The sequence below is a fragment of the Sus scrofa genome, chromosome 14 (assembly GCF_054392235.1).
Source record: "Sus scrofa isolate SSC_HxYL_T2T_F1_AM1 chromosome 14, Sscrofa_HxYL_maternal_Yorkshire_Landrace_v2.0, whole genome shotgun sequence".
Lineage (NCBI taxonomy): Eukaryota > Metazoa > Chordata > Mammalia > Artiodactyla > Suidae > Sus > Sus scrofa.
The window spans coordinates 98,994,212-99,019,016 of record NC_139396.1 but is presented as its reverse complement, the minus strand read 5'-3'; the positions used below and the strand labels follow the sequence as shown (position 1 = coordinate 99,019,016).

General features: G+C 40.5%; 1 protein-coding gene and 1 long non-coding RNA gene across 7 annotated transcripts in view; both read right to left on the bottom strand.

The window, feature by feature from the left end:
• VCL (vinculin) overlaps positions 1-24,805 on the bottom strand; it is a 115,233-nt gene that overhangs the window by 15,127 nt on the left and 75,301 nt on the right. For 3 of the 5 annotated variants that reach the window (XR_014825691.1, XM_005671073.4, XM_005671074.4), the window contains exons 7-15: positions 18,841-18,931; positions 17,857-18,004; positions 13,592-13,745; positions 12,531-12,706; positions 9,821-10,011; positions 8,068-8,267; positions 6,157-6,285; positions 3,590-3,739; positions 489-597 (exon numbers count right to left, since the gene is read on the bottom strand). Coding sequence is in view for 4 of the 5 variants with exons in the window: in XM_005671073.4 (XP_005671130.1) it covers positions 489-597; positions 3,590-3,739; positions 6,157-6,285; positions 8,068-8,267; positions 9,821-10,011; positions 12,531-12,706; positions 13,592-13,745; positions 17,857-18,004; positions 18,841-18,931 (1,348 nt within the window). In the remaining variant the exon portion in view is untranslated. 5 annotated transcript variants of the gene reach the window in all.
• LOC146396886 (uncharacterized) lies at positions 20,634-24,564 on the bottom strand. 2 transcript variants are annotated; one of them, XR_014828166.1, is made up of 2 exons: positions 24,122-24,564; positions 20,634-23,034 (listed from the first exon to the last, which is right to left on the bottom strand). It is a non-coding gene; the product is annotated as an uncharacterized LOC146396886 (long non-coding RNA). The 2 variants fall into 2 exon arrangements; XR_014828167.1 differs by lacking the exon at positions 24,122-24,564 and adding an exon at positions 23,962-24,085.

Genomic DNA, 24,805 nt, shown 5'->3' with positions numbered 1-24,805 from the left:
GCCCCTTCGACTGCACAGACGCAGGTTGGTTGGTAGCTGGTTTCTCCTTTTTGGAAACTACGTAGCTGATAAGTTGGAGGAAATTCTGAGACAAGTTGTATTAAATGGTAGCCATTGTGGTTCCTTGAAATGTGAACCCGCCGAAAATAACAGGGACACTGACTGTATCCACAAATACCGCCTCTCAGCCTCTGAAACCAAACTCTGGCTCACACAGAGCAAAGACACTATTCAAAGAGAAGATAGGCACTTTAACAATAAACATCACACCGGGAGAGCAGCATTAAAATGAAAGCTACTCAAAGAGTCTCTCTTCGGACAAAGGTGAAGAGCCCATATGAGGAGCCGCCGCTGCTCAGCAGCCTTAACAGGGCCAAGTACACATGACCGTTCCTTTATCCAATTACACAACCGGTCCTGCTTGAGTTTCTCAGAACTCGTTCCTCGTGGATTAGATAATAAGTTCTTATGATCCCACACAACTCTACCTGTCATTTTTTCAACATTATCAATCCACTGGTTCTTCATGGTCTCAAAATGTTCATAAGCAGCTTGATTTCCAGGATTCCTAAGTAAGATGCGAGCGGCTGAGACAACCTGGGGGGAACAAAACAAGCTTTAAGCACCAGAGCACCTTCCCACTCAAATAAACCTCCTGCAAAGCTTGCCCCCTCTTTACCTACAGATGGCACTCTAAGGCCAAAAACTGACAAGTCTCTTTTCAGATCAAACACTTTAGTTTCGGTCACATAAATGGCTCCCCAGAATGGGCTCTCACAAAACGTGTTACCGTCATAGCCTGATTTCAAGAAGGTAATAAAGTGACAAAATAAAAGGGTGTTTGATACTTCTCAACATACACAAAACAGACAGATACTCAAGCCCTCGGGGTCAACTCTCCCATCTTAAAAAGCACTACTAAGAAAGATACTAAAAGTTATTTAAGACAGATTTATGAATATTTATTAGAAATAACTGTCCACAGTTCACAAAATGCTTTCATATACATGATCTTACTGAATCCTCACAATAAACCTATGAGAGAGACCGGACAGTAATTTCTCCACTACACGGCTGTAAAAACCCAAAACACAGAACAGTTACGTGACTTGCTCAAGAGCTCCCAGCTAGTCAGTTACAGCACTTGGGGAAGGAACTGACATTTACTGGGTATTTGACAAGTTACAGGCTATACAGGCATCTTCTTAATCCTCAAAACGATCCACTAGGAAGGAATTCTCTCCATTTGATACAAGAGGAAATCAAAGTCACAGAGGATTCAAGTCTAGATCTGTCTGCAACGTCCTTGCTCTTTCCAGTTGGTGTCCTATGCCTCGGTTCTGTTTCTGTTTTTTAGGACCTCGGTTTTACATAGAAACCCTATGTTTTATGTTCCATGTTTTACAGACTTTTTTTTTTTTTTTTTTTTTTTTTTTTGTCTTGTTGTTGTTGTTGTTGTTTTTGCTATTTCTTGGGCCGCTCCCGCGGCATATGGAGGTTCCCAGGCCAGGGGTCCAATTGGAGCTGTAGCCACCGGCCTACGCCAGAGCCACAGCAACGCGGGATCCGAGCCGCGTCTGCAACCTACACCACAGCTCACGGCAACGCCGGATCGTTAACCCACTGAGCAAGGGCAGGGACCGAACCCGCAACCTCATGGTTCCTAGTCGGATTCGTTAACCACTGCGCCACGACGGGAACTCCTACAGACGTTTTTAAAGAACATAAGACATGTTCGCATTTTATGGAATTATTTATTTATTTATTTATTTTGGCTGTGCCAGGGGGATGTGGAAGTTCCTGAATCAGGGGTCAAATCCATGCCATAGCAGCGACCCAAGCCTCTCCAGTGATAACCCCTGTGCCACAAGAGAACTCCTATGAAATTTTTTTTTAAAAAAGGAAGTCCCGGAGTTCCCGTCGTGGCGCAGTGGTTAACGAATCCGACTAGGAACCATGAGGTTGCGGGTTTGGTCCCTGCCCTTGCTCAGTGGGTTAACGATCCGGCGTTTCCGTGAGCTGTGGTGTAGGTTGCAGACGCGGCTCAGATCCTGCGTTGCTGTGGCTCTGGCGTAGGCCGGTGGCTACAGCTCCGATTCAACCCCTGGCCTGGGAACCTCCATATGCCGAGGGAGCGGCCCAAGAAATAGCAACAACAACAACAAAAAGACAAAAAAAAAAAAAAAAAGGAAGTCCCTTGGAGTTCCCGTTGCGGCTCAGTGGTTAACGAACCCGACTAGTATCCATGAGGACGCAGGTTTGATCCCTAGCCTCACTCAATGGGTTAAGGATCCCGTGTTGCCATGAGCTGTGGTGTAGGTCACAGAAGCAGCTCGGATCCCGCAATGCTGTGGCTGTGGTGTAGGCCGGTGGCTATAGCTCCAACTGGACCCCTAGCCTGGGAACCTCCATATGCCGCAGGTGCAGCCCTAGAAAGATAAAAAGACAAAAAAAAAGGAAGCCCCATGTGGCACATCTGGTGAGGGATCAGGCATTATCACTGCAGCAGCTCAGGTCACTGCTGTGGCACAAGTTCCATCCCTGCCAGGAACATCCACATGCTTCGGGTACAGCCAAAACAATAAAAAAACAAAAAGCTAGACAAGTATGATTTTTCAAGAGAATCCAACTTGTTCACATGCCACACGGGCAATTAAGAGACATGATTATTTCCCCTGTCTCTGCCCACAAGCCCTCACCAAAGCCAGTATCACCAATTTATAAAGCCCAGACAGTTCCTAATGTATCACAGGCACTCAAAACATATCTGCTGAGTAAATGAATGAAAAAATAATGAATTCTCTATAATATAATTAGAAAAAACACTCAAATATCATACTACAGGATGCTGAACCTATTTTTTTTTTTTTTCAGCTTTTTAGGGCCACACGTGTGGCATATGGCATATGGAGATTCCCAGGTTAATCAGAACTACAGTTGCAGGCCTACACCACAGCCGCAGCAATGCCAGATCTGAGCTGCATCTGTGACCTACACCACAACTCACGGCAACACCAGATCCTTAACCCACTGAGCAGGGACAGGGATCGAACCCGCAACCTCATGGTTCCTAGTCAGGTTTCCGCTGTGCCACAACAGGAACCCCTGAACCAATATTTTTAAGAACATCTATCAGGTACCAGAACTTTAATTCCTGTCCAATTTGTTTTCTTTTGTTCCCACTCTTCCAATATACTGTTCACAGCACACTAGCTATCGCTTGGTTATACAATTAAGTAGAAAAGGAAAACAAATTATGGATACAAACTTTTTAAATACTCTCAAAAAAACATGGGGAAAGGCCTAATAAATGCTAAAATCAAAACAAATTACCCCTCAAGACTATCCAAATGTTTCCCTAATTATGCTAGGGGGCGGGGGGGGAGTGTGCTTTACCAGTTTTCTCTACTCTCAAAACTAATCTATGATGATTGTAAAAAATTCCAATAATATAAAAAGGATTTATGGGGCTGTGTGGGTTTTTCCAAGATGTTTTACAGTAAGTGTTCAAAAATGTGTAGAAACTCTTCTGCAATTAACTTCACTTACTATATGGTGAGCGCATAATAAAAGAAGGAGTGAAACCCACCTGGGGTGTGAGTTCTCGGGCTGTCTTCACTGAGGCCTGAATGCCTTCTACTGTTGATTTATTAGCAGTTCCAACTGCAGCCGCCTTCTCTGCTGTGGCACCAAGCCTTCCTGAATGGTTTTCAAAGTTAGCTGCCCTCTCATCAAACACCTTGAGGAAAAGACAAAGATATTAAGAAATTTTATTTCAAGAAAATGGTTCGGGCAGCCTGAGAAAAAGTCTCTCTTTAAGCAGAGGCAGCAACTACTTGAACAAAGACTTTATGAGATGACATCAAACTCTAGGTAATAAGACAACAGTCAAACATCAAGGCTCGGCTTTGCCAGATCTCCTGAGAGCTTCAGCCATAAGCATCACACACCCTTGAATTTCAGTTCAACCAAGAGCAAACAGGACTTAGAGCACTGTGTAGTCTGCAATTAGGAGTTCATGGCATGCAAAGACAAATAATCCCTGTTCCCAAAAGACTTATCCTCTAATGTGAAGATAGAAAACCCACTCGAGGCTCCAGTGTAGGTGGCTGGGTGCATTAAAGGCCAAGAATATCCACAGAGTCCTAAGCAGAGCTCCAGCCTCCTCAGAGCAGCTCCCTCACGTATCCCATTACCATTAATGTTGTAAAAACCCTGCCCCTGACCTCGGGTGAAACGATAGCTGGTGCTCACATCCAGACCTGACACAAGGGTAAGGATGGCTGACTTCTGTCACCCCAAATGCAAAACTCTCCACCGAATTAATTGCTCAGCACTCACATTTTTTTAAAAGTTAACTTCTGCTTCGACAATGCTATCATGCAAGTTCGCATACCATGAAAGGGACCATTTACCCGAAAGTGACAAAAGCCCTCCTATTATTTGTTTGTATAACATTATTAGAGTTGATGCTTGAAGCAAGGTATAGCCAACAGCCCTGGTGAGCCTTATACCATACACAGAGCAGGTCAGGAACCACCTGGCAGAATCTGTCCTCTTTGCTTCCTCCTGAGGGTCTACCTGCCCATCCTTGGAGACAAGTTCCAGCTCCCAGTGGACAATCTCCCAAGTCTCCTGGTTCAAAAGCAGGCTCCAGTCTCATCACCAGGGTACTATGTTTACCCACTCAAGCCTCTTCCCCATCCCAGCCCCTGAGTTCTTGTCATTTATTACTCAGAATCTCTGCCTAAATCTCTGATCTCCTGGCCTCAGTCTTTGGCTGGCCTCCCACACTCTGGATCTGAAGGCCTGTTGCTGAGTTTGGTTGACCATCTCAGTAATTAGAGAGAAAGAACAAAGATGTAGAGGGGAGAAAGGTCAGAGTAGTCAGGAAACTATAAGCAATGAGGTATTGCTGGGGCGTGAACGGAAAGGCAGCGTTTTGTGGAAAACGGGGATAGATAGAGTATTAGAGGCCAGACCACAGAGCTCTGGTTTTCTCCTGTGTGAAAGGTAAGGGCCACCATAGGGATTAAACAGGAAAGTAACAGGGTCAGATTTGTATTTTTATCTTATCGGTGGCCTACGGACAGATTCAAAGAAGACCAGACACAGCTTAGCAGTCATTCAAGGGGACCAGGATCAGACCACGAGAGCTGTGGCAACATGAATGGAAATTGGAAAGGCTTCAAGAAATATTTGTGGGATCAAATCAGCTTGTCTTAATTTATCAATGTGGGAAGATGAAGGGAAGGGTTAGTGGTGACTCATAATTTTCCAACAGAACAAGAGCAAGGGCCCCAGGGTTAGAACATATAAACATAAACAAGGAATACTGGGAATACAACACCAGATGCAGAGATGTGATGATGGAGCCGCTTGTACCAACTCACCCAAGTTCATAAAAGCCAAATATACTCCTCTCTTCCCACCTCTGCTTACAGAGACCTCACACTGAACAGCCATCATGGGAGTGTATTTGCATCATGGAAATCAACAAACATTGTAAATCAGGACCTTTTCTGTTGTTGTTTCTGTTTGTTTTTTCCTGGAGAACTGTTCTACCAGCTCATCACTGTCTTTACTGTTCACTGAAGGACTCTGGCTTCACTCTGGGACAGGGAAGCGTCAGCTGACAGGTTTGAGTGCAAGAATGACATCAAATGATTTAAAAGAATTGTCCTGACTTCTGTGCTGAGAATACAGTACCCTAATCAAAGGGAGGGTTCTGACTGGAGTGCCCCCATTCCTCATTTCTTACTGCCTAGAACATAATGCCTAGGGCTGTAACAGCCATCTCAGATGGTGAGGCAAAGACCAAAAGAATCACAGAGATGGCAGCTCTCATGGTGTCAAGCTGCTGAACTGATGCCAGGGCCACCTATCTCCATGTTTCTTGTTATGTGATGAAAATAACATTTGTTTTCATCTCTGATGGTCAGGTCTTATACTACTTGCAAGTAGAGACATGTCCTCAAGATACTCTTCAGTGACACACTTGAGGACTGAAAGATGTGCCAGGGTCTTCCTTCCCTCTCCTACCCTCCCACTCTTCATCCACAATTTCCCAACCACTCCTGACATACCCTGTAATCACATTTTACCTTTACACACACACACACACGGCTGGCCAAATGGGAGACCTCAGATACCCACCTCTTCTCTATTGGGTGCATCAGGAGGGGCAGTGGCTGCCACTGCCAGCAGCTTGATGGGAGTTGTGGTATCACTGAAAACATCTGACACCTCTTGAGTCATGGCTTCTTGCATCCGGGCTTTCAGATCCTTAAAAACATTGTTTATAAATGAAAATTTCCAGGAATATCCAAAAAGCACAGCTGCTATTGTCCCCCCTTTCCTGATAAAATCATTCATTCAGTGTTTATCAACTTTATCAACTGTGAGTATCAGCTGTGTACAAAGCAGTAAGCAGGCATGAAACAGGTGCAAGATGTTAATCCTACACTCTAACAGATTAAGAAGAAGTAAGACTTGACCTGCATTACCCTAGAGACTGTTCCACCAGATCAAGAAATCATACTTCCTTTCATGGTGGCCTCTAAGAAATGATACTAAGAATCATGGGTTTGAGCCCAGAGAAGACCGTGGGCATAGAGTTCCTCACCAATCCCAAGGCTGGAGGGACCTCAGACCACAGGAACTGTAAAGACTGGTGGATGCAGTGCCAAATATCTAAGCAATTTCTTATATTTAAAGAAATCAAGAATGGTAAAGTTATTGAATTTCAATAAGTTTTCAATAAAGTTAGGATTTTCAATAAAGCTATTTCAATAAAGTTTCTAGAAAAACTTGATAGCGAACAAGTGTATCCATTTTTTTTAACATAGGTCTAAAAAAGGAGATTTCCAGAAGGCATGAAAAGACTCCTTTTCAAAATGATCACACTTAATCCAATCTAAGTTTTATACTAGATTTATACTCAAAAAAGTCTCAGTCCTCGCACTGTTTCTCAAGATGGGTGGCATACACTGGCAGGTGATAATTTGAGATGATTTCAGGTGTTATACAGACAAATGCTTTTATTTTAATAATTGTGTTTTATAGAATACGAGAAAAACTATAGCTCATCAAGCTCCTGATTTCAGGATTATTATAAATTCTTTTAAATAAATGTATTTAAGTCTAAAAAAGAAGTTCATTTTAAGAAATTATTGACTAAATAAATAAGTGATACACGATAGAGCAAATTTTTTTGGGGGGGGCCATTTTGTCTTTTTAGGGTCGTACCCATGGCATATGGAAGTTACCAAGCTAGGGGTCGAATCAGAGCTGTAGCTGCCAGCCTATGCCATAGCAACAGCAACACGGGATCCGAGATGCATCATAGCTCACGGCAATACTAGATCCTTGACCCACTGAGCAAGGCCAGGGATAGAACCCGAGTCCTCATGGATACTAGTCAGGTTCGTTAACTGCTGAGCCACAACGGGAACTCCTGCAAGAGCTCTTGATTGACTGAAACTTTCAAAATACAACTTTAGCTGCTAATTGCTGTCATACACTCGAGAACTTTTACCTAACAAAAATAGCTCTGGATTTTTTGCTTTTTAGGGGCACACCCTCGGCATATGGAGGTTCCCGGGCTAGGGATCAAACTGGAGCTACAGCTGCTGGCCTACGCTACAGCCACAGCAACTCGGGACCCAAGCCGCATCTGCGACCTACACCAACACCAGATCCTTAACCCATTGAGAGAGGCCCAGGGTCGAACCAGCAACATAACGGTTACTAGTTCTGTTAATTTCTGCTGCACAACAAGAGGAACTCCTGGATTTCCTTATATTCTTTTTCTTGAGAGGGAAAGGGAGCGCACCTGCAGCATGTGTAAGTTCCAGGGCCAGGAATCGAACCCATGCCATTGCAGTGACAATGCCAAGTTCTTAATGACTAAACCACCAGAACACTCCCTGGTTTTCTTTATATCCTTGATCTCACCCTTTTCACTTCCCCTAGACTCAAGAAATTATATATTCTAAAAACTCCCACCCTAGTTTTTCAATAGTAGTAAGTATAAGAAATGTAATGATATGTGCTTGCGTGTTCTACCTTTAAGGAGTCTTGGAGTTGAGATGCAAGTGCTCTCGCCTGAGGACTCTCCCCTTCCCCTCTGGCAGCCAGGTCAGCCAGCTGGGCTGTCAGCTGGTCCACTCGGTCACACTTTGCCAGAAGATCTTGGCGATAAGGCCCCATCATGACATTAGCCAGACGATGCCCTTCGGCTACAAGCCCCCGGATGGCAGCCTGACCTGGACCAAGAAGAAAACACTGAAGCTCACATGGACCTGGAGAGGCCAACTGCAGAGCCATTCTGGGAAGGATTTCTTAATTAGTGGGGTCTTTTCCCCCAAGCAGTACAAAAAGTTGGGGAAATATAAAAAATGTTAAAAATATAAACCACTCATAATCCCATCATCTAGAGATTGATATACTTGAAGATTTCCCACCAGTTTTCCCCCACTCCCTTCCCCCCCCTTTTCTTTTTTTTTTTTAGGGCTGCACCTGTGGCATATGGAAGTTCCCAGGCTAGGGGTCAAATCAGAGCTACAGCTGCCAGCCTACACAATGCCAGATCAAAGCTGCATCTATAACCTATGCCTCAGTTCGAGGCAATGCCAGATCCTTAACCCAGTGAGCAAGGCCAGGGATTGAACCTGCATCCCCATGGATACTAGTCGGGTTCTTAACCCGCTGAGCCACAACAGGAACACCTTCTTCCAGTCTTGTTTAATGCATTGCATGCTCCCACATATACATATATTTCTCTTTTAGAAAACTGGGACCATACTATATATTAACTTTTATTCTTGCTTTTCACTTAACATGAGCATTTTAGAAAAATTAATTATTCTTAAAAATTATTATTCTTCAAAAAATCATATTCTAAAAAGCTATTTAACATCTTATATTAGCCATAACTGTTAGCCATTTACCTATTATTAAACCTTTATGCTGTTTACATACATTCTTATATGTAACTCCTTAGAAACATCTCTAATTATTTCCCCAAATAAGTTCCTATAAGTCAAAAAGCTGAGTCAGTGGGTATGAAATTTCGTAAAGTTCCTAACGTATAATTCCCAATTGCCATTCAGGAAATTTGTACTAATAAATTCCTCCATCAGTAAATTATACATCTGCCTGATTCCCCAACACTGGGAATCACCAATTTAAAAATTTATCTTTTCCTACACTCTAAAACAGTTATAATGGAAAAAAAATAAAAATCATTAAAAAAATAAATAAAAATAAAAATTTATCTTTTTCTAATGAATACAACAAATAAAGTAAATAGATCTTTCAGTTTCAGCAGGCCTGCTATCATAACATGATGTATCCTTTCTTAAAATCCCTCAAAAATCAAAATTTTAGGTTATTACTTCTACAGGTACCTGTGTGACACAGGAACCCTTACAACCGAAAATAACCTTGGTAGTTGAATGCCTTTCACTTATTTTCAAAAATTATATTTAACTGGGAACTTTCTAAGGACTATAATAACAGAAATACAATAGAATGAAATTATACACAAACTAGAAATAATTAGCTTAAAGTTTCAATTACAACCTGAGGACTTTTCTATGTGCCCATAGCAGAATCATTTATTTGCTAATACCCCTTGATTGAATCATAGGAATCTTATTGGATATTGGAAATGGAGTCACATTGTGGAATGACTTACTTACCAGTGGCTAAAGAAGCCCTCTGTACCTAATTACTAATGATTTAGGATCTTTATCAACAACTTGCTTATCTTCACTGACATAAATTTAATGAGGGTTAAGTGCACTGATGGCCTTACCAACTCCCCGGTCATCCACTGTGGGATTATCAATCCACCGCTGTGCTTGCTCAATCTTGCCCTCAAGGTGCACAGCTGCTTTGGCAGGTCTGCTGTTGGCCACAGCCCTGTTGGTTTTGGTCTGCAAGTTCTGCAGGGCCGTGGCCACCTGTTTGGCCAATGCGCGGGCCTCTGGGGAATCTCCTTTTCCCCTGCAAAGGAAAAAAATAGCCATCCAGTCACATAGAGACACTCGTTACCATGAGCTGACTTAATTGCTAATACAAATGCTAATGAGATGACAGAGTGCTAATGATTATTGTTAAGTTGGTTTGGAAAGAAAGGGATTTTCTATTTGGCCTTTAAGAAATTAATAATATAAATTTATTTTGCCTAGTTAAAACATTTAAATGTTATAGTTAATTGAGTTTGGTCAATCTAGCTCAACTTAGCTCAACCATTTGATAAGATGGGCTCAATCAATCATCACCAGGTTAGCTGAATCCTCAGCCTGCCACCTCTGAAAACATCAGTTCTTTTGGAATAAGGTGGGTCCAAGCAGCCATGTTTTTTGCATAACAGTAGCTGTAGTAGTTATAGCAAAACCAGTAGCACAATGTTTTGAGTCCTAGCTCTGCAGGGGCTCCTTCAAATACTCTTCTTATGTTATTTAATCCTCACACAACCGTATGTGGGAAATAGCAGTATTATCCCGATTATTCAAAAAACAAAACTGAGGCACAAAGATGAGATTATTTACTCAGAGTTCCAACACTTACTTCAGGGGAGCCAGCACTGAAACTCAGGCACTCTGTCTGCATTCAGTCCTCACTGCTGGATATTATTTATATGGCCTTATGCTGGTATCAAATAATCCCCAGTCCTCGCGATAATGATGGAACTGGGTGTCAATCTAATTCAAAGGCAATATGCCCACAAGTCAGGCAGAACACTTAATTTGATTCTGGTGGTTCTCAAAGACCAGTGTAAGTTAGTTGAGATGTTATTTTTAAATGCAGATTGTTAAACCCAGCACCAAAAGAGATTCTGATTAAGTATGTCAGGGGTTGGGTCCAGGGGTCTGTACTTTTAACAACCTTCCCAGCTGATTCTGAGATAGGTGGTCTCTGGTCCATATTTTTAAAAACTCGACACACAGAGTGAAATAGAGTGTACCACGCAGCTACTAAGAGAAGGAGGGAGAAGTGTCCAGCTGCCACAAGACCTGGTCATATTTTAAGCCAGTGGGTTCAAATAGATGCCTCTATATATTTTTCAATAAACATTTGCTTTTAGTTGTTTTTGTTATGGCCACACTCGAAGCATGTGTACGTTCGCAGGCCAGGAATTGAATCTGAGCCACAGCGTAGCAACACCAGATCCTTTAACCCACTGCACTGGGCCAGGGATCAAACCCATGCCTCTGCAGCAACCCGAGTTGCAGTCAGTTTCTTAACCCACTGCACTACAGCTGAAACTCCAATAAACATCCACTTTTAACTTGAGCTGGTTCCTTGCAACCAAAGAACCACAACAAGAACATGAACATAGAAATAAAGACTTCCACAATTGCATCACAAGTGGAGATAACTGCCACCCTCGCCCATCTTATTTCAAAGACTTCAGCTTCTAACCATTATAAACATATAAAAAGCCTGACTCATTATATATCTCAAGTCCACTGGGTTGTAGAAAAGTAAATTCAGAATAATCCTGTCTCATCGATAAAAATGCAAATATTAGCTTACCTAACAGAATGACTAATTTAGATGCTATCTGAAGAGCTCCTTTATGATCCTAAATTTCTACACTTTCTCCATTATAAAGCAAGAAAAAGAAGGTATTTACGATGGTTCTGATCATAGCTACTCCTGCTGCCAGGAGGTTATTTATATATATAAACAGTAGGAATCAGTAATGATGGCATGGGCCAAACTTGAAGGTCTGCTGCTATCGCTATTATCATTCTCCACTCATCATTAAGAAACATTAATGAGTGCCTGCTGTGTGTATGGACTTGTATTAGGGTCCTGAGAACACAGTTTTTCCTCCTTTGAGTATTTATTTTTAAATCTAGTAAACATGTAAGCAGACTATATTAAGGGGCTAATGTGCATGAACAGAGACCTAACTTTGTAGACATTATATTTTACAGTTAAGGATGTTTCATAATTGCTACATAAGAAATAACATTGCTGGGGAAGGAAGAAAGTATCTTCTTATGCCTCCTCCCTTTCACCTCCTATCCCCCACCACTCACCACTTTCCATAGCTTGCCCCAAAAGTTATTTTCCTCATATGCCTGGGAAACAGATATGTCACAAACATGGTACAGCGGAGAGTCCTATCCTGAAACTTCAAAAATAGATCTCAAAAAGAGTAGTTCTTACTTTCTTATATTTATTAATTTAAAACTATCCGCCTTGGAGTTCCTTCGTGGCTTAGCAGGTTAAGGATCCAGTGTTGTCATTGCAGCAGTTGGGTCACTGCTGTGGCACAGGTTGGATCCCTGGCCTGGGAACTCCACATGCTGCAGGTGCAGCTCCCCCCAAAAAAGAAAAAACAAAACAAAAAACAAAAACAACTATCTGCCTTTACCCTGTCATTCAGAATCAATAAAATACAGTGGAAGAGCATCGTATGTGTATTTAACCTATAAAATTTAACTACGTATGCACTTAGGGGAAAAAAAAGAAAGATTAATGGACAATTTAACTGATTAAATACACACTGTCTTCGTAGATCTGCTAATTTAGAAGTCAGAGCAGATATTTCTCCAAGAGAACGCAGAATGTCATCTCTCTCTTTAGGATCATCACATAATTCTGCTATTTTCCGAGCTTCAGCCAAGGCCCCTCGAATCTGTTCTTCTCCTTCTGGTCCACCATTTGGATCTGCGAGCCAATTCTACACACATAGAAAACATACATAAGAAAAGCAGCACACTGCCATCTATTCACGAATCAATTAAACTTATTAGCAAGGCCGTCAGAAATATTCAAAAGTTATCACAAGGCATACCAGCAACTGTTTTTATAATGCTGATCCTTATTATTTTACACTGGCTCTTGCTCAAGTAAGAACAAATCAATTCTTCATCTTTTTTTTTTTTTTTCAGCCACGCCTACAGCATGTAGAAGTTCCCTGGCCAAAGACTGACCTCGAAACACAGCAGTGACCAAGCCACAGCAGTGACATCAGATCTTTTAACTGCTAGGCCACTAGGGAACTCCAATACTTCATCTTTTCAAAAACGGGGTTTTTTTTCTCTTAAAAAAATGATTTTTTTTCCTTTACCATTAGGACAAAGTATCTTCACAAGCTTTATCTTATCTTTGAACTAATCACACCTTATTAATTCTTCGGTTTCTCAAACATATATGTTTCTTCATGAAATGCTTGAAAATCACTTTGCAGTAGAGTAGGATCAGAAAACTTTAACCCTTAACATTGCTATGACCAAGTATAGTTGTGATTTCTGAGACAAAGAACAGGTTTACCGTAATTTCCATCAGGAAGTAGGATTCTCTTAGTGCTCAGCATGCTTACTTTTAACTAATTGAAGTATTCAAAATCAAGATCTCTATTTTAAAATATAAACATTATTCTTTAATCTGCGGTGGTAGGCAACGTGTTAACATTGGCAACTGCTGGGGATCAGTCGTCACTTAAAAACACTCATTATCCACCCACAGTAAATTAGAGAGAGAGGGAGGGAGGGATATAGGATATTTATGGAACATTTCCCTTTCTCTCTGATTTCCCACCCCTTCTGAAAATCATCACTGCTACCTGAGCAGCATCGATCTTCTTCGCAATGCTCTGCTTTGAGTTGGTCATGGCTTCCAGCTTGCGGGCTGCATTTTCCACTTTAGCTGTGAGCACATCCAGACCCTGAGACACCTGCTGGGCTTTCTGCATGGCCACCGGTGAGGCTCCTTGTCCTCTACTCAAACAAACAGATGCTGTCATTGTACTCTCTTCAATTCTTAATAGCAAAATATCACTAAAAACACAATCTATGTCATTTTGTTAACATGCCTTTCCTTTTCCTTTCCACCACTAAATCTGGGATAGCATAAGAAAACACAGTGAAACAAAACACAACACCCTAAGCATCCAATTTCTGCTTTGCTTTAAGAAATACACAGTAGCTTGAAGGAACTGCATCACCACTTTAAAGATCAGAACTGCAAATGTTGACAATGATTCTCCTGAGGGAGAAAATTTGCTTGTGATGTTACTTCTATGGAAGGTTTTGTTACCATAGTAATATGTGCTTTAGAAATAAACAGACCACGGCTCAGTGGTTAACGAATCCGACTAGGAACCATGAGGTTGTGGGTTCAATCCCTGGCCTTGCTCAGTGGGTTAACGATCCGGTGTTGCCGTGAGCTGTGGTGTGGGTCACAGACGCGGCTCGGATCCCACATTACTGTGGCTCTGGCATAGGCTGGCGGCTACAGCTCCGATTAGACCCCTGGCCTGGGAACCTCCATATGCCGCGGGAGCGGCCCTAGAAAAGGCAAAAAGACAAAAAAATAATTAATTAATTAATAGTAATAATAAAGAAATAAACAGCCCATTAGATTATCTTACTTATGGGCACGTATATATTGAAAATGTTTCAGAAAGTAGCATGCACAGTGTTACTGAAAGCACGCCAAGCAGATCTGTGTTCAAATCCTCATTCCTAGTACTCATGGAACCTTGTTTACAATATTTAACTTCCTTGGGCTCCGGTTTTCTAATTTACAAAATGAACAATGAGTAGATAACAACACTTGCCCTGCTCATCAAACAGAGTGGCTTGAAGCAAAAAGATATATTTTAAAACACTTTGGCAATAAAGCAATACATATATGTAACTACTGTTATTACTGAATTGTTATTATCATAACCTAATGGTCATCTTAGATAGCTACCTTCCACTCATATATGCAATCTTTAAATAACAAAGCCAGTTGTTATCAAGGGAAAAAAAGGGCAAACAGTGACAAGAAACCATTCTTTTCCATCAAGTTCCTAAAGAACTAATTTCACTATTTTCCTCTCTCAGAAGTGGTATGCTATCACTACAAAAAAATGATGTGAAATTTGTTTTCCCTGTATTAGAGACTTCCCAAGTCATAACAAAGTAAGATTTGCCGTCTTTTTATACTCAGATTTTTTAAACCAGCCTGCTAAAGTCAATGACAGGGTGGCAACTTTATCTTTTGGCCACATGATATGGCTGACCATCCTAACCTGCGCTTCTGATTTTAGGGCAAACTCCAAAACATCTTTGCTTCCTTTAATAATAGTATGGATTTGTCATTCATCTGTCTATCTTCTTTTTAATTTATATATGTTTTTCATCCATTCCTATACTTGAGGTAGTAAATGCTTTAGTATTTATTGCCAGATATGTAAAAGATATATACATTTCTTTGACTTGTACTTGACACCGCCCTTTTATTTTAATGGCCACACCTGTGGCATATGGAAGTTCCAGGGCGAGGGATTGAATACAAGCCACAGCAGCAAACTATGCCACAGCTGCAGTGACACCAAATCCTTTAATCCACTGCACCAGGCCAGGGAGTGAACCCATGCCTCTGCAGTGACCCAAGCCACTGCGGTCTGATACTTAACCCACTGTACCACAGCAGAAATTCAATTATTTATTTATTTTTGTCTTTTTAGGACCACATATGGAAGTTCCCGGGCTAGGGGTGAATCAGAGCTGTAGCCGCCTGCCTACGTATGCCATAGCCACAGCAATACCAGATCCAAGCCGTGTCACAGCTCATGCCAACAGCAGATCCTTAACCCACTGAGCAAGGCCAGGGATCAAACCCTCATCTTCATGGAAACTAGCTGGGTTCATTACCACTGAGCCACAACAGAACTCCAAGGGAACTCCTTTTAAATGGCAGAGGAATCTAAGACGTTTGGGAAATACACTTTTTATGATTAAACTTGTTTTTTTCCTTCGAATCTAGTAATTCATGATGAGGAACCTTTTTTTTTTTTTGGTCTTTTTGCCTTTTCTTGGGCCGCTCTCCCTTGGCATATGGAGGTTCCCAGGCTAGGGGTCTAATCGGAGCTGTAGCCGCCGGCCTACGCCAGAGCCACAGCAACGCGGGATCCGAGCCGCGTCTGCAACCTACACCACAGCTCACGGCAACGCCGGATCGTTAACCCACTGAGCAAGGGCAGGGATTGAACCTGCAACCTCATGGTTCCTAGTCGGATTCGTTAACCACTGCGCCATGACAGGAACTCCAGGAACCTTTTTGGTAAACAAGTCCGACTTGGAAAAAGTAAAAATATTTATGGACTACATAATTTTAATTGGAAACAATAAGTTTATTGAGTCCCTGGGAGGGTAAAATATATATTTACGACTCTAGAAACCCTGAATAGAAGAATATCAAAGAGGAAATTGTTACCTGTGGAGTTTCAGCCACTAAAATATTAGAAAGCTAGGCATATTTAAGAAAGGGCAACGAAGCTTTGTAATCTTTCACTGTGAAAGGCCCCTCCAGGGTGAAGCAGACCCACTGCAGCTCCTCACTATTCCCACCTTTTCTCTTTTACAGATTTATGATCATTCCTGTAGAGAAACTACCTCATTCTCTTGCTCAAATTCATCTTCCTCTAAATATATACAACTGTGTATTTGAGAACGCCAACTGAAAACTCCACCACACTGTGAAAAGGCTGCAGACCAAAGAGCCGGCAGTGAGAAATCAGAAGAGCCAAGAATCTTGTCAAACTGCACTGGCATTTTTCCGAATGGAAACAGAACTTCCTTTTGTCCTTTCTGTAAAGTTCCTGTCATGCTCATGACAGGAGAGACTGCTTCACAGCAGGAGAAAGGGCCTACTGAGCTCAATGAGATCACATTTATTTTTATTTATGCTGTTTCTTCTCCCCTCCAAGGTAGAGACTCTTAACCTGAAGCCCACGGAGCTTCCAGGTCTACAGTGAGTCCATGAACCTCTGGAAATTAACCTTAATAGTGCATGGGCATGTTTAATGGGCATCTTTCTAGGCAGAGATTAATGGCTTTCATCAGATTATAAAAGCGACCTGGGTCCAAAAAAGATTAAGAACCACGACTTTAAGAACTGTATTCTTAGATCCATTATGTGAATACATTTGAGGCTGGGAATAATGGTGTGCAACATGTCATAGAGTGTTTCTGCGGCCTTAATTTGTAGGGAGACCCTGTATGGCAATTATCCCAAGATGATGCAGGACATTTTCAAAGCAAAATTAAACTTCATCTATACTAGTGTGTCATCATATCTCAATTTTTCTCAATGTCCGTGCTATAAAATTCCATAAAAATGAGGATTTTTCAGAGCTTCATCAACTATATGCATGAGTTCCAAACAAAGCTATACTATACTGAGTTTTTTGTTTGTTTGTTGTTTTGGCTGCACCCGCAGCATGTGGAAGTTCCTGGGCCAAGGATCGAACCCGAGCAACAGCTGTAACCAGAGCTACAATAGTGATAATGCCAGATCCTTAACCCACTGAACCATGAGGGAACTCTATATACTGAGTTTCCTTAAAATATTTAGTTTATGGGGGGTAGGGAGTATATTCTAAAAGCCAAGATTTGAAGTGGGTAAGATAGGTAAAAGAATTACAAACCAAATGACTTAATGATGTAACAGAAACTCAAAAAAGCCTAAAAATGACCAATATAAACTATTTAACTGATTTTAAAAATGGCACGTAAAATAATTTTGATTCTTTTCCCCACCCATTCCCTCATAAAAAGTATCTATCCACTGCACTTTATTTTTATCAGCCTATGGCCAGAAACTGAAAATACAAATTTCTATTTCAGTTTCGACTTTACTACAAGGCATCTGCACATTTTAAAAGTTCAGCAAAGGAAAAATTCACTTCAAATCTCAAAAGAACTAGTAGAATACCATAGATACATTATCCATTAGCCAAAGAGAACTCGGTAAAATTCACAGAACCTTGCTTTCTGAATCACGAGTGAGATCTTATCTGTTCCCATTACTGCTCTGGCAAGGACAGAGGAACTTTACCTGGCTCGGAGGTCAGCCACTTGATCAGTCATCTGCCCTAGCATTTTGCAGGTTCCCAGGATCTCCCTGCGTTCTTTGCCTGCACAGAGTTCACCGACTTTTCCAGCTTCATCTAAGATCTGCCTGATGGCCTGCTCACCAGCATCACCTAAAATAAAGAGATATTCAATATCTACATTGTTGATCATCCATTAATTATTTACAGAGAAGACTTTACAAGTCATTTCACTCATGAAGGAAGGCATGATGTTAAATGACAAGTGAATAGAAGGCAATACATCTGATAGCTAACAGCCAAGCAGTGCCCTTACAACCAGAGGGTGAGGTTTCAAACCACAGAGACTGCTAAAAAAGATCTTTGGAACCATACTCATCTGGAAATAAGAAGCAGCCTATGGTAAGCATGGGATGATAAAAGTAGACGCTAACAATTAATAGTACTCGAACACCTCCAAACTCCATTAGACTTTCCCCATTCATTCAAATATTAATCTAAAACTGAATAAATATTATATCAGCAAACCCATCAAGCCTAGTTCAATAACCTACTTGGGTCTTTATTTAAGTCAACTCTGCTTCCCCAATTTTTATTAGCAACATCACTTAATCTGCTAATTAAGTACTTTACTGATGTAAATGGAAATCTGCCCAGTGGAAACCAGAAGAGCTTTTCTTCAAAATAATTACCTTTCTGATTCAGGGAAGGGGTGAACCAATAATTTGGCAAAGAATGCCCAGTTCACTTTTGTTTATTCCTCCATGATGAGAGGTAATTAGTCTATGCCTTTCATCCTTTTAAGAACCAGTAACGCTTCAATTAGTCAAAAATACCAGAGAATGAAGTATGCCCCTAAATGTTGCAAAAGTTATTTTAGGATTATGAGATTATGAAATGATTTCTTTCTTTCTTTTTTTTTTTTCTTTCTTTTGTTTGCCTGATTTTTAGCTTTTTATTCTATCAGACAAGTAGAACCAGAGGGTTACCTGGGGAGGCAGTGGGGTCACGAAGCCAACCTTTGGCCTGGTTCAGTTTGGAGTCTATGGAAGCCAAGGCTCTCTTCATGGCTTCAGTGTCCTTTCAAAGAAAAAAAAAATCTCAATTATTTTCTTCGCAAAAATTGAGACACCATGATACAAAGTAAGACAGATAGGAAGTTACACCACTAACATACAAGAGCTAAGGAAGTCCTACAACAGCCTTAAAAATGTTCTCATCACACCATAATGCTTATTTCTATCAAAATGCAGCATCTTCCATGCAAATCTTCAGTTAATTCTATTCTGTTTCCCCATCTCTCTATTGCTAAACTGTGAAAAGTGGTAAAACTGCTCAAGCCAAAAGATGTTTAATGTCTTCAGCAGAAAAAGCCCTGTTGTCACATGCCTCATTATCAGCCTTTCCACTAGTCAACATTCATCTTTCGCAGCCCTGCCAAAGCCCTCATTAGCATGTGGTGCCACAAATCACAGTTCTTTTACATCTTGTTTTGAAATACACACACACTGGATGATGTTTCGCTACGTTTAATTAATCTGAAAATCCTGAATTACTGGTTGGGAGAAAAGTGAAAATTTTAATCTAGCAATTTAGTTTTAATTCTACAAATAAACCAGGAAATGTAATACAAGAAGGAAGTGTTTCTCTGGCCTTCCCTACCACTCCTCATCCTTAGTTCCCTTCCCATCCCTAACCTGGAAGAAGAGGCAGGAAAAAATAAGTGTGTCTCAACTGACTGTTCACAATCAGGATTCACAATGACTAGCATAAATCTAGCATAAAATCTCCCAGACTATGTAGTATAAGAAGTCGAAACAACACACTCATCACTTTTAGGATATATTTCAATAAAGTTGTTTAAATAAGGAAAAATATGAGACCAATGTAACAAATACCCATGAATCTACCCATCCTCACAACTGACAAACTGACCACCTCTTAAGTCTCTATTTAACACCCTGAAAGATACCCCATCTCCCTTCCGCTTAGTGAACTAGCTCTTATAGAGTCCATCCATCAAAGTAGAGTTAACCTCTGAAATTCTAGGCAGTGCCCTAAATCTCTGCAAACCTGGGTTCTTAAACGTGTGGTATCACCAGTTTTCCACACGGGGTCACTAGGAGCATCCCACTTTTTTTTTTTTTTTTTTGGTCTTTCTTAGGGCTGCACCCATCGCATGTGGAGGTTCCCAGGCTAGGGGTCGAATTGGAGCTCCAACTGCTGACCTACACCACAGCCACAGCAACTCCAGATCTGAGCTGTGTCTGTGACCTATACCACAGCTCACGGCAATGCCGGATCCTTAACCCACTGAACAAGGCCAGGGATCGAACCAGCGTCCTCATGGATACTAGTTGGGTTCGTTACTGCTGAGCCAGGACTGGAACTCCAGCCCCACTTTCACTTCAAACAAAACCCAGTAACGGCGCCAATAAGCATATGGAACACTCCTAATTAGGCTTAAATTCAGCGGCCTGACCCCAGCTTTTCAAAAGTACCCATTTAAATTATAGGACTCTCAGCTTTGGATGCCCTCTTTCCCCATCTACACAGATGCAGACTGTTCTCCAATTGTTATCTTTGCTATATCAGCAGCTAAAAAGAGCTAAACTAAAGATCTGAAAAATGGAAATAAAATATTTTATTATCAGGTTATATTGAATTATGACAGCTCTCTATCAACAAAAGGCAGAGTTGTAAGGGGATCTATTTCAAAATCCATTTGTAACTAATACAAGGAGACAACTGGCATTTTTTGAGTACTCTGATTCTCAAATGGTTTATTTTTTGGTCACACCCGTGACATGTGGAAGTTCCTGGGCCAGGCATAGAATAGATGTAACGGCAGCAACCCCAGCCACTACAGTGACAACACTAGATCTTAACCCACTGCAGCACAAGAGAACTCCCTCAAATAGTTTAAATATTTACTCCTCCATCATCTTGTTCTAAGTAATCTGTACAGCAAACCTTGCCTTCAAAAGTCAACTTGAACTTAACTGCAAATTAGCAAGGCCCCCAAATCTGTATCTTTTTAAAGAGAGTTTCAGGCAGTTCCCAAACCTCAGTCAGATTAGCCTCTAAGGTCTAATACAAGTTATAGGACTTCATCTAGATAGAAAGTAAAAAAAAAAAATTCACGGTCTCTCATCTAGGAAGTATCATGTACTCTTGGAAGTAGAGAAATCATCACCATGTAAAAATACTTAATTTGAAAAACCTATTAATAACCATTTCTATAATACACCTATATTTTCAGTGAAAAAATATATATATTTATTATATTTCAAAAGTCTAAGTTCAAGGGGAAACAAAAATCAGAAATTTCTTAGTGTCTAAGCATTAAAATCTCTAGTTAAGAAAATAGCTTTGAGCATTTTATATGTTAGATTCTATTTTAGGCATTGTTTTCCTTCATTGTTTCATTGAACCTCAAATTTAAATGTAATTTAATTATATAAATTAAGAAACAGGAGCTCAGTCCTAGAAACCTAATTTGAACTCAAATCGCATTATTTTATATTGAATGAAATTCAAGAATTTTATTTCTTTTACCAAAGAGAGTTGCGAAAGCGTCTACTATCTTTCGATAATAATCAGCAAATCTTTGCCAATTTTGGCTTTGGTTAATACTGCCCAGAAAAGTAGCTCTAGAGATCAAATTCAGAATTCTCACACACCTACTAAACAACTGTTTATTATTCTCTACTGCCCCAAAATGATTTGAAACACAACAGAAAACTGGTTTTGCTCTATTCAGTATCCTCAAAAATCACTGCTTTTTTCTCCCTAATAAACCATGCCTACCATGCTTCACAGAAAGAATCTGATTCTCAGGATGTAAATAATTTACTCCTGAGTGGGAGATGTGACAATATCAAAAAATAAAATTAAGACATGCTCATTTTCTCCTAAAAAGAATCAATGGCAAATTTGGAATGAAGCTGCAGTTTTAAACTGGAAATTTCAATTAATTACCAAAGGTTTTAATAGAATGAATTTTAGACAGTTTTGGAGATTTGAAACAGTCACTGAGAGGGTCACCTTAAATTCTTTCTGGAAAAGGGCCAACCATAGATAATCACTTAAATACAATAATTTCAATGTCATATCTATTAAAAGCAAAAATGTTGATGGGAACAAATACTTTGGTCTCCTAAGAATCTTAGAAAAGTTTCTTTTGAAGGTCAGTATTTATTATGGAATTGACAGAATTCTGTCATAAGCAACAAAAGAAGTATACTAACCCTGGATATACTATAAACAAATTCAACTAACAACTAGGACTAAGAAGCAGTTTTAAGATATACTTATATAGGAAGAAAATAATCATAACTCTGTGGTCAACCTACTATGCACCACACCGCTTTTAGTTAAACCTTGTCATGTAAGTCTAGGTACCCAGAGTACAATCTAGGTATGAAACAGAAAAGAATAAAAACACACCTTCATTTAAGTACTTTTCTTGGTAAAATCTCAAATTTCACAAATAGAAAAGTCTTCACTAATCTCTTCTCTGTTTTTGTTGTTATTGTTGTCTTTTTTTTAAAGAGTAAATGTAAAAAAGAATTAGTCATGTAGCTTTGGGGACAGTTGGCAGGGTCCCTAATACTGGAAATGAGTTCAGGTTTTAAATGAAAAAAAAAAAAAAAAACCCACAGTGCCTTGGCACTCTGCCACACATACCATAAGGCAGAAAGACGACATAAAAGAACTCCTTTTTAGATGCTTTTCCAGGAATTGAAACACTTCTGAAATTTAATATACAGTTAGACCAAAAGAACACTGAATAATACTGAGAACCACTGAGTTCCTCCCACAGACAATCAAGAGGAACTGTGGTAGGAAAAGTGAGCTCCTGTGATCCCAGGCTCTGGAAAATTTTAAATACGGGGACCACGGACTCCCTATCTCAACTACTCTCCCTTGTCCACTAACACCTTCCATCCCTACCCTTCCCACCCTTCCATTCCTGACCACTTTTCCACCTCCCAATTCATGTTTTTCAGTTTGATGGTTGGGTTTTTTTGCTGTTTTTTTGTTTTGTTTTTTGCTTTTTAGGGCCACACTTGCAGCATGGGGGAGTTCCCAGGATAAGGGGTCAAATCAGAGCTGCAGCTGCCAGCCTACACCACAGCCACAGCAACACAGGGTCCGAGCCGCATCTGCGACCTACACCACTGCTCACGGCAACGCCGGATCCTTAACCCACTGAGCGAGGCCAGGGATCCTCATAGATGCTAGTCATAACCCCCTGAGCCACAACGGGAACTCCCCAATCCATGCTTTGAACAAAGATGTTTTTGGAAAAAATAGACTGGGCAATAGAACAAAATCTTATAAACTATATTTAAGCAATGAGGTAAAGTCATCTAGTCCTGGATCTTAAGGCAAGCTACCCCCCCAGGTATCAGTGCCTCATCTCTAAGACTACCTTCCCAGCTCTACCAGTCTGTGCCACCTATCCACACACAATCAGATGTACCAACTAAAATATCACTAGGATCAGGAAGAAAATGTCAATTCCTTTAACGTGTTGGGCTTCACTCCTTTGGGGGGGGATAAAATGTGATAAATGCATGAATTAACTATGTATCTCAAACTCCAAGAGATAAATCTTTTCTGCTGTATTCGCTGCATCCTAGAATATAATGCTGCATAATAGAATACTAGAAGACTCATGAAAAGCTCACTTAACTTTATTTTTTCAAAACTGAAATAAAAATCAATATTTAAATCCCAATGGTCTGCAGTAGTGGCAAGTATTATAGGATCACATGTTCTAACCAATACTTCCTTCTTTGGCAGAGTAATCTGTGCGAGACACTACATTTACCCACCACCAGCCTAGGCTCACAGAGGGAGGAGACACACTAGAGGAACAAATTCTGAAAAATAGTATCTAATGACTCAAGGTGCAGATACAGAAACACCTACATATGGTTCAAAAATTCTTAGCATTGAGGAAGTTCCCGTTGTGGCTCAGTGGAAACAAATCCAACTAGCATCCATGAGGACGCAAGTTCAATCCCTGGCCTCGCAAGGGGTTAATGATCTGGCACTGCAGTGAGCAGTGGTGTAGGTCACAGATGGAGCTCGGATCTAACGTTGCTGAGGCTGTGGCATAGGCCAGTGGCTACAACTCTGATTCAACCCCTAGCCTGGGAACTTCCATATGCCACGGGTGTGGCCCTAAAAAGACCAAAAAAAAAAAAAAAAAAAAAAAAAAAGATATAAGTAATACCAAAAAAAAGATTGAATATAGACTGCTAAATTTACAAAGGGTAAAATCAGAATTGTGTTTAACTCCCCAAGTCTTCTGTCTCATAATGTGTTCCCAGGGAAAATGATAAAGGAATTTTTAGTGATCATTATAAGATGACTGTTGATTTAAAGAGGGGAAAATTGTTATTTTCAAAACAAAATGAAGTGTTTAAAGTCAAAGTACTTTTAAATTTGCCATTTGAATGTAGGTAAAACAATCAGCTGCTGCATTGCCTCTTTAAAATCTTAACTTATTTGGCAAGACGCAATTTTTACCAAGAATTTGTTTCCACTTACTTTCTTCCCTCACTTTTCTAGAGGAACCATCACTTTCCAGGAGAAAACTGCACCAATGGGGAAGCATGAAACAAGTATGGTAAGACAAAGTTAATTCTTTATTGGTAGGGGTGAGAGAAAGTAAAAAAAAAAAAAAAAAAAAAAAAAAATACCATATGTATTAAACAGAATGGGAACCCAGGAATCACAGACACAAGGTCTGACTAATTCACTGCTTACAGTGGGGCAGTGAAAGATGCATAATCTACTAAGCTGAAAAATAACCAAAAGCCTAGTTACCGATTTCCATTTTCAGGGTAAAATTTTGTCTAAACATTCTTGCAACTAATAAAAACAGTCACTCTGAGGTGGTAAAGGAGGTGGAGTGGATGGGGATGAGAGTGAGATGTG